The sequence below is a fragment of the Oncorhynchus masou genome, chromosome 33, assembly GCF_036934945.1.
Source record: "Oncorhynchus masou masou isolate Uvic2021 chromosome 33, UVic_Omas_1.1, whole genome shotgun sequence".
Classification (NCBI taxonomy): Eukaryota; Metazoa; Chordata; class Actinopteri; order Salmoniformes; family Salmonidae; genus Oncorhynchus; species Oncorhynchus masou.
The window spans coordinates 27405739-27420452 of NC_088244.1; the positions used below are offsets into that span (position 1 = coordinate 27405739).

The window sequence follows — 14714 nt, forward strand, 5'->3', positions numbered from 1 at the left end:
AGTATTATTTTTTTCGTTGTGATGATGGGACCAAATTATTTGCGTTCAGAGCAAGAGGAATGTAGTTTTTGTCCTAGTCTGGAAATCAACTATAGGTGGTAGTGATTGAATCTAAATCAGTCCTCAACTTTCTTCTATTTCACACGACTTAAAACGACCACCCTGTGAGCGTATTAGCACTAAACACACACAATCTCCACACACATACTCTCCAAACCGTGGGTGGGCCCAAACTCTCGCCCGCCGTCCCCTCAGTCTCGGTGCTTGGAATAAATGAGCTGCGAGTGAGATTAGGGACGGAAACGATTACTTCTCTATTTCCCCGCGAGAAGATTAGCAATCAATCATTGGGCATTATATAAATGGGAGGAGAAGCGTTTAGGGTGAGGCAGTCACTGTGAGGCCCACCGAGCACGAACGGTATCAAAACCACCACGTTGAAGTGGAATTTAATAAGAGCAAAGTCCGACCCCGGAGACACACAGGCAGAGATTCCCGTGATAAAAAGGCCGGCGCAAGCTAATGTCTCTATATGGCTACAGAGATTGGGGTTGTGTCCCAAATGCACACTATTCCCTATATAGGGCACAGTGCACAATATAGGAAATATATAGGGCACAGTGCACAATATAGGGTGCCATTTCTGACACAGCCGGACATTAATATTCTTCCAGTAAACAGACAAGATTGATAATTACAGCATTGTAGAGAGAGACGCAGAAATGATATCAGTCATTCCGGAGACTCGTTGGTTCAGTCATTCCCCCTTGCCCGCTGTACCCGTTCATCATGTTTATTAGGTCATTTTGTTAGGGAAACAAAGTGTGTCGTGCCCATTGTTTCAGAGCGAGCCGCGAATGCCGAGGACTCTTGGACAGCCTTCAAGTTGGCATGAAGTATGTATTTGTGAGGTGGTTGAAATTGTTTTAGTGAAAATGCTGAAAGGCCTACAAGCCTGACAGTAGTGAGCAGCTGAGATGGCAGGAAAAAGGATAACGTCGAGCTTTATAAAATTAAATACCTTTTTTTTATTACAAAATGTCTCATCCTTAATTTCCCCCCACTTACGGCACTTTGAGCGTATCTGTTGATTCCTTTTATGTGAGGTAAACTACTGTAAATTGCCAGCCTGCAATTCAGTCAGAGAGGTAATCGTCAAAACATAAAAGCTACCATTATGTTTCAAACTGCGCTGAAGCCTCAAAGCTGCAGCCACAAAAGAAGTGGCTGTACCTTGCTTGCAGGGCCGTCGGTGATGCATATGACAAATGCCTGATGCTTTTATCTTGGGGATGACAGAGCTGAGGACAAAATAAAAGTCAGGCTTTGGCAGAGGGGACAGCTGCAGGACCTGGGAATTATTTGACAAGGCTTTGTGTGTGTGTGTGTGTGTTTTTGTGCGTATGTTTTCATGCGTGCGTGTGAGCCTTAAATCGCCAAGAGTAAGTGTGTGTAAGTGCACTGAAGTAATATTGGCTGGACGTCAACATCACAAAGCACCGTATGTCCTTGGCTGGAGACCAAGTGCACACAGGAAATGTCTCTTCTTATATTTTCATACTAAGTGGTGTGGAGGCTCATATAAAATGTCATTTTTTTCAAGCCCATTATTCTTATTTGCAGACAAAAATAGTCAAGCTCAAATCCTCATATGTGGTTTCATCACTATGGGGCGAATCCTAGCTTTCACTTAAGTCAAATGTTCACTTATTTGCCCAGTGAGATCAATGCATGACAAAGTGAACATTTGACTGAAGTTATGATACACCCTTATACTGCATTGCATTCTGGAGGCACAGGTGAAAATCCATCCTATATGAATATTGGAAGACAATGTACAGTTCAACAGAGTACATAACATGCTGATTAGAATCAATCTCAGCCTACACTACGTGGGAGATGTTTATGCATGGTGCCGTAGAGCCACAAACATGACCAGACGGCTGTGGGTTCACCTGGAAAATGCCAGAAACTGCAGCAGGAGCACATTGCCCTGCAGGGGATCCGCCTCCTCTCTCTGGGGGTCAAAGTTGACTGGCTCTGTCGGGTCCTGCACTTCAGCCACCAGCCCACTGGGGTCTGTGATGTTGGGGAAGCCGGCTGAGTAGAGGTGGGCCAGGGAGCTCCTGGAACTCACAAAGGAAGAGCTGCAAAAAAAGAGGAAACAATCCTCAAACAAAAAGAAGAATCTAGGCTTCGTCTGAAATGGCATCGATCCTATTCCCTATATAGCACACTACTTCTGGCCAGAGCCCGTTAGGAAGCCCACGAGGCTCTGGCCAAAAGTAGTGCACTATATATACTAGGCAAAATGGTCTCATTTCAGACACAGCCCTAGAGAGTACAAAGCTATTTGTGTTAGCAACCAAACTTAATGGAAAAACGCAGTGACATGGGTTGGGTTCAATTCCAGTGAAATAGTCTTAATACTATACTCTATAGTCATTATACTGTATTCAATGAGGGTTTGTTTTCAATTCACGAAGAGAGCAATTGACCCCAACCCTAATACTCAGGTTGGCAATCGAAACATGGGAGGGAGAATGATTAAGATGGTTTGAGGATGTTGGCATCCACACCCTGTTCATCGATAACACACAGAGAGAATCCCATCTGGGGGGAGAGGAGGACCAGTGTCAAAACGCTCCCTCAGGATTTCAACCATAATCTGTATCAACCAATATCTCTAATCACAGTGGCCCGCCTGTTTTTAGGAAACCATGGTAACATCCATAACTTATATTTTTGATATTGACATGGACTACTCCGTGCATGATAAGTAGCAGAGCAGCAGACACAGATGGTTGGTTAAAGTGCACATTCAGGGAAAGGAAAATTAACAATCTGTTGTTTACCACGAGAATGTCAGTAAGACGAATGTGACAAATCATATCAGTAAATACAATTTACTTCAAAAGTAATATGAAAAAACAGACTCATAACTAATTAGGTTTTGGGCTTATTCAGAGGGGAATGCCAAAGACCTTATCAAATGAGCGAGTTTGCCATGGCTATATACACATTTCACACTTCTGTCTCCCCATCTTAATTCACCCCGATTGGATTAATATTTGAGCCACTGTCTTAATTTCAAAGGGGTTCAATCTGACACACAGTTGTGATTATTGAAATGAAATTAATAAAGTTATTTGAAGTTCATTGTGATCCTCCTCAAATAAGTGGGTCATTCCACTCAGAAGATATTTTTTTTAAAGACACAGTCCCATAAGTTACATCCCAGCGGACAGCACTACGCCTGTCTGTGTTCCAGACACTGTGCCCCCTTACAGCGCATTCGGAAAGTACTCAGACCACTTGACTTTTCCCCCATTTTGGATTATAATGGATTATAAAATGGATAAAAAATACAAAAAATTCTCATCAATCTACACACAATACCCCATAATAACAAAGCAAAAACAGGTCTATAGAACTTGTTAGGTCTACAGAAATAGGTCTACAGAAATACCTTATCTACACAAGTATTCAGACCCTTTGCTATGAGAATCAGCTATGAGAATCCATTGATCATCCTTGAGATGTTTCTACAACTTGATTGGAGTCCACCTGTGATAAATTCAATTGATTGGACATGATTTGGAAAGGCACACACCTGTCTAAATAAGGTCCCACAGTTGACAGAGCATGTCAGAGCAAAAACCAAGCCATGAGGTCAAAGGAATTGTCTGTAGAGCTCCAAGATAGGATTGTGTCGAGGCACAGATCTGGGGAAGGGTAGCCAACACTGTCTGCAACATTGAAGATCCCCAAGAACACCGTGGCCTCCATCATTTTTAAATGAAAGAAGTTTGGAACCACCAAGACTCTTCGTAGAGCTGGCCGCCCGGCCACACTGAGCAATTGGGGGAGAAGGGCCTTGGTCAGAGAGGTTTCAAATACCCCAATGCTCACTCTGACAAAGCTCCAGTTCCTCTGTGAAGATGGGAGAACCTTCCAGAAAGACAACCATCTCTGCAGCACTCCACCAATCAGGCCTTTATGGTAGAGTGGCCAGGAAGACACTCATCAGTAAAAGGCACACGACAGCGTGCTTGGAGTTTGCCAAAAGGCACCCTAAGGACTCTCAGACCATGAGAAACAAGATTCTCTGTTCTGACGAAACCAAGATTGAACTCTTTGGTATGAATGCCAAGCGTCACATCTGGAGGAAACCTGGCACCATCTCTACAGTGAAGCATGGTGGTGGCAGCATCATGCTGTGGGGATGTTTTTCAGCGTCAGGGACTGGCAGACTAGTCAGGATCGAGGGAAAGATGAACAGAGCAAAGTACAGAGAGATCCTTAATGAAAACCTGCTTCAGAGCGCTCAGGACCCCAGACTGGTGCAAAGGTTCACCTTCGAACAGAACAATAACTCTAAGCACACAGCCAAGACAACGCAGGAGTGGCTTTGGGACAAGTCTCTGAATGTCCTTGAGTGGCGCAGCCAGAGCCCGGACTTGAACCCGATCTAACATCTCTGGAGAGACCTGAAAATAGCTGTGCAGCGACACTCCCCATCCAACCTGACAGAGCTTGAGAGGATTTGCAGATAACAATGGGAGAAAATCCCCAAATACAGTTGTGCCAAGCTTGTAACGTCATACCCAAGAAGACTCGAGGCTGTAATCGCTGCCAAAGGGGCTTCAACAAAGTACTGAGTAAAGGGTCTGAATACTTATGTAAATGAAAAAATATATAAAAACCTGTTTTTGCTGTGTGTCATTATGGGCTAAAGTGTGTAGATTGATGATGTAAAAAAAATATTTAATACATTTTAGAAAATAAGACTGTAAAGTAACAAAATGTGGAAAAACTCAAGGGGTCGGAATACTTTCCGAATGCACTGTATGGTCCCTGGTCAAAGATAATGTGTGTCATTTGGGACACAACCTGTAAGACTGGTTTCCATGCCAGCCAATTGTTTTCATCTGATTCTGTGCTAATGCAATTGTTTGCTCAGTTGGTAGAGCATGGCACTTGCAATGCCAGGGTTGTGGGTTCGATTCCCATGGGGGACAAGTACAAACAATATGTTCAATATTGTCCTATCCAGAGTGTATGCACTCCAGATAGGAGCGTCTGCAAAATAACTCAAATGTAAATGTAAAATGTTTGTTTGAGCGCCGGCCGCCGTGTCTGTTATTTGCACGGTGTCATTTCTCATGTGTTATTCCTCTGTTACACCTTGACTGTACTATATTATGACTTCTACTAAGATAGCCTACCGCCTACATTATATTAGCTCCATATTATCTATTTAGTAAACAGATATGCTGTTAGGACTCATAGGTTATTTAAAGAATGGCCCCCCTTTAAAAATGACTACTTGCACACCGTCTTTTATCGTAAATAGTCACTTGAGATGCTATTTTAGAACAGGGCAGAATCCTACTCCTCTAAATTGTCTCCTAACTGAATGTTCCACCTACTGTATACTACCCACTGCACATTAGACAAATTAGCTGACCCATAGATCTCTCGGTAGATAGCGAGACAGTAGAGAATTGTGGTGTAATGGACCGATGCCCAAATCTTTGGACGGAGATAACACGGCAGCTAAAACAAGGCATGTTCAAAGCCACGGTGCGAGGCCGGTTAGCATTCAATAGCCTTTTAATCACACTTCAGTAACAGCCGCAAGTGTGGACCGTGAATGCTACTCAAGCCTGACCGATCAGATGCGAGTGACTTATCATGGTTGTAAAACAGCAGGGTCGAGACTAGTGTAGAACTGCATTAGCGCTGGCGATAAAGCCCTTTACATGACAACACCACTTGAGATACAGTACTAGTAATCCAGCTGTAGTTAGCTTTGAAGGGTCATGGTTAACTAATTCATTTTGTCCTGTCGTTTATGCAATTCTTCCCAGAACACCTCCTTGTAACGTCGATATAAAGGACCTTGAGGACCCTATCCTTCCATTAACATGCAGGCATTCTGCGAGGCACCCAAAGCAGGCGAGGGACCGATGTGTGAAACCGCTGGCTGTGACAAGGACCCTGGCCTCTGGTGCTCACCTGGGCGCAGCATGTGTTCCCATGGTGATGATGGGGGCATGGATGGGGGTGAATGGCAGCTCTTGGAGCTCCAGGTGGCCCTCGTTGGCCAGCGCGGCAGATTGGTATGCAGGGAGGCGGTCCCTAGGGGACACGTTTAGGTCCACCTCAAGGTGGGTGATGTTGCTGGCAGCTGGGAGCTCCTGTCACAAAGAGAGAGAGAGAGAGAGAGAGAAAAGCAAGAAAGAAAGAGAAAGAAGAAATTAGTGAAAAAAAGAAGAGAAAGAGAGAGCCTTATCAATGTATAGCGGTTGACATAAAAACTAACATTAGGTCAAACTTGACATAAAGTCACCATAAGACGACCTAATTACAGGGGATGTAATGAAACAAATTGAATAAACAAATTGTACTAAACAAACAGATTGTTCAGTTTCCCTTACTACGTTAATGGAACGCATGTAGTTCAAGTAATGACAATTTATATGGGGAACTTAATGTAAAATGTTTCCCCGAGTATGACTCCCCTGAATCATTGACACATGCATCACTGAGAATGATGTATCAGGGTTGTAGTCATTAGCGCACACCCGAGCAAAACGGTTTGCAATGGAAAAAGATCAGATAGTCCCTCCCCGTTTGTCAATTTTATTTTGTTTAGTGGCTAATGAACACAACCTTGCTGCTAATTAGCTGTGTAGAGGTAATGACATAATTTTCCAGTCCAGTCCTCACTCTCCTGTCCTAGTGGTGATTGGTGGAAGAAAACACCTGCCAGGACATTACAAGACCTTCCATCACCCTCCTCCTTAATGACTTCCATCAAAGTCACAATGTGACGCCCGCAACACACACCGCCATGATGGAAACGTATACAATGACCTATAGTAGTTAGTTAGGCCCACAGAAAAGCACTAGGCACTGCAGTCGAGGGTGATTCAAGTACATTTGAATGGCTGACACTTTACTTGAATGCCTATTACATTGATGTTGGATTATTATGTCCTCTGTCTGTTTGATATACATTTGGAAAGTATTCAGACCCCTTGACCTTTTCCACATTTTGTTATGTTACAGCCTTATTCTAAAATGAATTAAATAAAAATGTTTACTCGTCAATCTACACACAATACCCCATAATGACAAATTAAAAACAGGATTATTTTTGTGTGTGCAAATATATTAAAAATAAAAAACAGAAATACCTTATTTACATAAAAGTATTCAGATCCTTTGCTGTATGAGCCCGAAATTGAGCTCAGGTGCATCCTGTTTCCATTGATCATCCTTGAGATGTTTCTACAACTTCATTGGAGTCTACTTGTGGTAAATTCAATTGATTGGTCATGATTTGGAAAGGCACACACCTGTCTATATAAGGTCCCACAATTGACAATGCATGTCAGAAAAAAAACCAAGCCATGAAGTCAAAGGAATTGTCCGTAGAGCTCCGAGACAGGATTGTGTCGAGGCACTGAGCAATTGGGTGAGAAGGGCCTTGGTCAGGGAGGTGAACAAGAACCCGATGGTCACTCTGACAGAGCTTCACAGTTCCTCTGTGGAGAAACTTTCAGGAGGACAACCATCTCTGCAGCACTACAACAATCAGGCCTTTATGGTAGAGTGGCCAGACGGAAGCTACTCATCAGTAAAAGGCACATGACAGCCAGCTTGGAGTTTGCTAAAAGGCACCTAAAGGATTCTCAGACCATGAGAAACAAGATTCACTGGTCTGACAAAACCGAGATTGAACTTTTTGGCCTGAATACCAAGTGTCACATCTGGAGGAAACCTGGCACCATCCCTACGGTGAAGTATGGCAGGGACTGGGAGACTAGTCAGGATCGAGGTAAAGATGAACGGAGCAAAATACAGAGAGATCCTTGATGAAAACCTGCTCCAGAGCGCTCAGGACCTCAGACTGGGGCGAAGGTTCACCGTCCAACAGTATAACGACAGTAAGCACACAGCCAAGACAACGCATGAGTGGCTTCTGGATGACTCTCTAAATGTCCTTGATGGCCCAGCCAGAGCCGGACTTGAACTCAAACATCTCTGGAGAAACCTGACAGAGCTTGAGAGGATATGCAGATAAGAATGGGAGAAACTCCTCAATACAGGTGTGCCAAGCATACAGTGTCATACCCAAGAAGACTTGAGGCTGTAATCACTGCCAAAGGTGCTTCAACTAAGTACTGAGTAAAGGGTATGAATACTTATGTACTTATGTTTTTTTATCAATTTGCTAAAATGTCTAAAAACCTATTCTTGCATTGTCATTATGGGGTGTTGCGTATAGATTGATGAGGGGGAAAACATTTTTTTTAAATTCATTTGAGAATAAGGTTTTAAGGTAAACTCTCAAAGTCAAAAGTCTGAATACTTTCCAAATGCACTGTACACGCAGGTTAGAGTTTTGTCATGAATCTTGTTCTGGAGGTAGCTATGCAGAGTGGTCACTAGCTAGCAAAGCCCTAAAATCTGATTCTAAACCTAACCACACTGCTAAACCTAATGCCTAACCGTAACGTTAAATTAAGACCAAAAGGCATATTTTTTTCAATATAGCCAATTTCCACTTTGCAGCTGGCCCATCTAGGACAAGACTCATCCCAATAAACGTCAACCTGCGATCTAGATGTGGTTCTGGGTCGGTTGGAATGTTTGTCTTGAAAAAGGCCTACTGCCAGAGACCTGAGGTGGGTTTAACAAGGCTTTCGTTTGCAGAGAACATATTTCGAAGTAACAATTTCAATTGAACTATTTGAATTGACATCCCATAATGTTACGGTGAAGCCGCAAATAGCTAATTTCTACTGTTTTACTGTGGCTTTTTATCAACAATATTCAAACTTCGCTATTCTTACTACATTTAATAGAACGTCTACATGGCCACTTCTATTTGTAGCAGCAGTTTAGACCCTAAACAGACACTTAGGTTAGCTAGCGGTTGCGAATGTTTGCTGCTGACACAAAACAATTGAAATGTTTGCTTACATTAGATGAACATTCACAAAACATTTCCCTTGAAGCACATCTACATATTTGTGTTAGTTCCCTGAGCAAATGCCTAAGCTTTAGCTCTGCAGGCTAACATTGTCTTGTGGCATGCAGGAGACCCAGGCTCAAACCCTGTTTGTGTTATGCTATCTGCAATCTGTGTTGTGTGTTATGCTATCTGTAATATAAATATGATGTGTACTTGTTCTGTGTGTGTCTCTACTGTCCTGGATACAAGAATGATAATGACATTGATTTGGCGATACAAGCGGTAACACTTGCAGCTATGCAGATCTTTAAGTCTGTGAGAAGAAGGATGTTCTTGTTGGCATCTAAATTAAAGAGACATATTGGAGCACATTTGAGTCGGTTTAAACGGATTGTAATGAGAATGAAACAGATATCCAACAGTTGAACTCAGACACTCCGAGATTAAACTCATAATGTACTATTTTCACACCATTCATTTTAAGAAGAAAAAAACACGTTGAATGGACGCCAAATGTACGCATCCTTGTGAGTGTGTGAGGAAATCAAAGAACAACATGGTTGTAACAGGAAAAATGATTACCGTTCCTATTTTGCGAGAAGTTACTCAACACGATTAGTACCACAGTTCCTGCTCCTGCACCCTCAGCTTTACAATGATCTTCTTTAAAGTAACTGCCCAGTGTTTCCTGATTTCTTTGAAATATGACCTATAATTACTTACAATATGAGTGAAATAGTTTTCCATTCATTTTTATTTATTTAAATGTGTTAAAAAGCAGCTTTTCTGTGTTGGAGTGGTGTGGGCGTACCCCAACAACAGAATGGTGTGGGCGTACCCCAACAACAGAATGGTGTGGGCGTACCCCAACAACAGAATGGTGTGGGCGTACCCCAACAACAGAATGGTGTGGGCGTACCCCAACAACAGAATGGTGTGGGCGTACCCCAACAACAGAATGGTGTGGGCGTACCCCAACAACAGAATGGTGTGGGCGTACCCCAACAACAGAATGGTGTGGGCGTACCCCAACAACAGAATGGTGTGGGCGTACCCCAACAACAGAATGGTGTGGGCGTACCCCAACAACAGAATGGTGTGGGCGTACCCCAACAACAGAATGGTGTGGGCGTACCCCAACAACAGAATGGTGTGGGCGTACCCCAACAACAGAATGGTGTGGGCGTACCCCAACAACAGAATGGTGTGGGCGTACCACAACAACAGAATGGTGTGGGCGTACCACAACAACAGAATGGTGTGGGCGTACCCCAACAACAGAATGGTGTGGGCGTACCCCAACAACAGAATGGTGTGGGCGCACCACAACAACAGAATGGTGTGGGCGTACCCCAACAACAGAATGGTGTGGGCGTACCCCAACAACAGAATGGTGTGGGCGTACCACAACAACAGAATGGTGTGGGCGTACCACAACAACAGAATGGTGTGGGCGTACCACAACAACAGAATGGTGTGGGCGTACCCTAAAAACAGAATGGTGTGGGCGTACCGCAACAACAGAATGGTGTGGGCGTACCCCAACAACAGAATGGTGTGGGCGTACCCCAACAACAGAATGGTGTGGGCGTACCCTAAAAACAGAATGGTGTGGGCGTACCACAACAACTTAATGGTGTGGGCGTACCCTAAAAACAGAATGGTGTGGGCGTACCACAACAACAGAATGGTGTGGGCGTACCACAACAACTTAATGGTGTGGGCGTACCACAACAACAGAATGATGTGGGATTATACCGGGCATTACAAATATTTATGCAAGTAGATCACTGATTGGCTAGCTCATCCTCCTCAGGGAGATGATATCCTGTTCTATGAGGAAATAGAAAGCATTTTTTAACTGTTAGAGGTACAAGTTTGAGATGTTTTTTTTTTTTTTTTAAGTGTTTTGTTTTATTCAATTTATGTTTTGACCACAATTACGAGTATAGGACTACTCAACAACATTATTTGGATATGAATTAACAGAATATGACCTTTTACAAGTATGATTTTGACTGGTCAGTTACTTTAAGCCACAAAAACATTTTAACAAAACCAGTGAGAACTGAGTCTTATTCTGTAATCAGTATACTCAACATGAAAAGACATCAAATTATCTAGGACAGGGACTTTGCATCAAACTTGGAATGGAATGCATTTGTAGTGTGTCCAGGTAGTGTTAAATAGAAAATCACAGCTTGTAAAAAACTGGATACCTTGAGTAAATTGGATCAGCCTTTGCACAATGATGTGAGTGCAGAGTCAGAGAGTGTTTCTTTTGATTTAGAAGATGAAAAACCTTGTGTAGTCCCAAAGACAAAGAGCATGCCAGAGTTCAGCAAAAACTGTACTCTCAAGGTTGTGTGTGCGCGCGTGTGCCTGTGTGTCTGTAGGTATGTGTCTGTACATAGCTTTGTGTTAGAAAGGTGAGTGAGCCTTTGAATTCAAATCGCTGTGGCTCTCTGCGTATCCATGGAAATTATACATGAGTGTGTGTGCGCACACTTATACGTGAGTGTGTCAGAGACCTACAAAGTGCCCATATGTGTTTATGTAGCAGTGTGTCTATGTGTGTATGTATCCGTGTGTCTGCGTGTGAGTAGCACTGTGTGTATCCCCATGCGTGTTTGTGTCGGTGTGCGCGTAGGAGAGGGTACGGGGGTGGAATCTTACGACATGTGACAGCTGGTGGGCCGATGCCAATGGGGAAGGATAGAGCTGAGAGGAAAACGGCTGTTGCCATGGCGACACGGCAGTGGAGTGGCTCATGGTCGGGTAGCGTGAAGTAGCTGCCAGCTGAGACATAGAGAGCTAGGAGAAACAACAGGAATTCACATGAACTATTTAGACTTAATTTAAAACAATATGACAACGCATATCAATGCTGCAAAATAAAGCAAGATTAGAGTCTTATGAAGAGCACTATGTGGGGAGCGTTCTCTATGGCTAGCATAACAGCATTGCCATATATAGGCTTCTATAGCTGCAGCATATTATAACACGGTGGGTGGGATTTTCGGGAATGTGTGCCGTCAAATCATATCCACCTGTCATTTCAGTTTCCAATGAGACTGAACTAGACCAGACATCAAACAAACAAGTTCTAATAAAAAGGGACAATATTTAAATAACAGTGATGACAAACAGGGCCAATTTCAGTAGAACAGTGTTATGAGCCACAACCATCTCAGTGAGCAGCTGACTGCTCTGTTGTTGTCTTCTCTCCCATTATGTGTCAGGGCAAACAGGCTGGGTAGAGAGTGTTGGCAGTACGGCTCGCGCTCAAGCCTAACGCCACCATTAATTGCCTTCTTCTCTGCCTGTTCCCCTGCTCCTGTGTGTGTGTTCTCACACACAGAGGCGCCTCGCTCGTGTCTGGTGTGTTTCACACCCATAGTGGCAGGCTGTGGTGACTTGCGATGTGGGATTGTGTGTGTGTGTGTGTGTGTGTCTGTGTGTGTGTGTGTCGCCGTTGTGGAGTCGACCTCTCAGCTGGCGGTTGTCATCATATGTCTCTTAGTAAGTGAGAAAACGAGAGGAGGTGGGAGACAGAAGGAAAAAGATATGGAGAGGGAAAAAATATTTGAAGATTGACTGAGGGGGGAGAAGAAAATATAAATTTGTCACAAAGAGTGAGATGAAAATTGGAGAACAGAGTTAGGGAAAGAGAGGGCGAGAAATGGAGAGATACAGAAATAGAAGAAAGAGAGACACACAGAGAGCGAGACAGAGAGAGACAGAGAGCATCACCTCGGCAACACTGTTGACTGCCAACACAGGTAACAACAATAACATAACCCAAGACCGGCCTATGATGGAAGGGGGCTTCCCAGGCAATACACACACACACACAGTGCTCTATATATTAGATAAAAATAGTCTTATAGAGCCTTAGCATTCTGCTCAAAGTGAACCAAAAGTGTCAGGAATCAATAATTTATGCAGAAAAACAAAGTTGTCAGATCCTACAATGCTTGCAGATATAGCAGTGAATACATATTGTTTACAGTCCTATTTCTGTGCCGGATGGCATTGATTAAATGGTGTTTGACAGTAATGCAGGGTAGGAGACCGAGGTTGATTCCCAAATTGCACCCTATTCCCTATATAGTGCATTACCTTTGAACAGAGCCCTACCGGCTGTGTTCCAAAGTAGTGCACTAAATGGGAAATAGGGTGCCATTTGAGACACAGGGATATGGCTGATGAAGAGGGTTATTTCTATCGACATAAATTGGAACTGTGGATCAGGGAGAGTTGTGCCAAAACCATGAGTTATACTGTAGCTTTTGTTTATTTATTCCCCCCATTGTTGAATACTCGACTTTGATCTGACATGTATACATGTAGCCTCGCTTCTGTTGTTCTGGTGGCTCAGTTGGTTGGTGCCTGGTGCTTGTGGGGGTGGCAGTTAGCCTTAAGGTTAGAGAAATGGACCAGCAAGCGGAGGCTCGCCGGTCCAAATACCAGCTCTGGGTTGTAAGCAAATACAAACATTTCTGTTCTTTCCTGCAAGATAATAGGCTAATAGAATTTTTCTTTGAAAAACTGTGTATTTATTACATTTCTGTATGTCCGTGAGTACGTTTGACAATAAGAACTTGGGAGCTGCAGGTACAAGGCTACTAGAATATGTTTCAGGCATTGGAACCAAAATTATTTTCCAATCGTTTCGTTCCACTGTTCCGACCTGCATAATAAAGTTCTGAACTGGTTTGAACCAACACAAAAAGTACAGGTTTATATCGTTCCTTTCTGTTCCTTTGTAAACCTCTGAAATATTAAAAAAAGGTGTATTTAACACAATATTAAATTACTTCATCAATAATGCTGTGCAGATAGAGAAGATTGCTGTGGAGCGGGCAAGGTGGAGCTCAGTGAGTTGTTTACATGCCTGATGGAAAGACAAGTGTAATGCGCAAGATGCAACTGAAATTTTGTGGGTGGGGAGAGAGTGAGAGAACCTTGAAGCCCTGGGCATCTTGTTGTGATGACATGCAGTATTATTATACCTACGGAGGAGTGGCTTCTCTAAAGGAACTTTGAATGTCTTTGAACTTCAGAGTTGACTAAACTTTAGCTAGCTAACAGACTTGTGTGTGCAGAGAGGCACCAGAATTTTTGTAGTTAATAAATACAATGTGAACTATAGTATCCCTAACTAGCACTGAAAAAGTGAATCCATTCTTCTCAAGCTACAAATTTCTCTACCCATCTTCTGAATCACGCTTGTAACGTCGGTAGGCTACAGATGGGTCGTTCCACCTTAAAAAGCACATAAGAGGATTTCGACACCCACCATCTCAGATTGTTCTGATATAGTTTATTTGTTATTTAACCTTTATTTAACTAGGCAAGTCAGTTAAGAACAAATTCTTATTTACAACGACAGCCTACCAAAAGGCCTCCTGCGGGGATGGGGGCATGGGATTAAAAATACAAATGAAATACAATAAACATATGACAAAACAGACATCACAACAATAGACGACAACACAACACTACATAAAGAGAGACCGAAGACAACAACATAGCAAGGCAGCAAAACATGACAACACAGCATGGTAGCAACACAACATAACAACAACATGGTAGCAACACAACATGGTAGAAGCACAAACATGGTACAAACATTATTGGGCACAGTTATAATAAACAGATGACAATAGCATATTTTGTTGAAATATAATCTGATATCTGATAAATTAAGATAATTGATTGC

General features: G+C 43.0%; 1 protein-coding gene across 1 annotated transcript in view; it reads right to left on the reverse strand.

Moving 5' to 3' along the window:
• LOC135528175 (nephrocystin-4-like) overlaps positions 1–14714 on the reverse strand; it is a 203596-nt gene that overhangs the window by 72221 nt on the left and 116661 nt on the right. Inside the window, exons 12-14 of the mRNA XM_064957075.1 lie at positions 11666–11803; positions 6022–6203; positions 1956–2147 (exon numbers count right to left, since the gene is read on the reverse strand). Coding sequence (XP_064813147.1) covers positions 1956–2147; positions 6022–6203; positions 11666–11803 — 512 coding nt within the window. The remainder of the gene's footprint in view (positions 1–1955; positions 2148–6021; positions 6204–11665; positions 11804–14714) is intronic.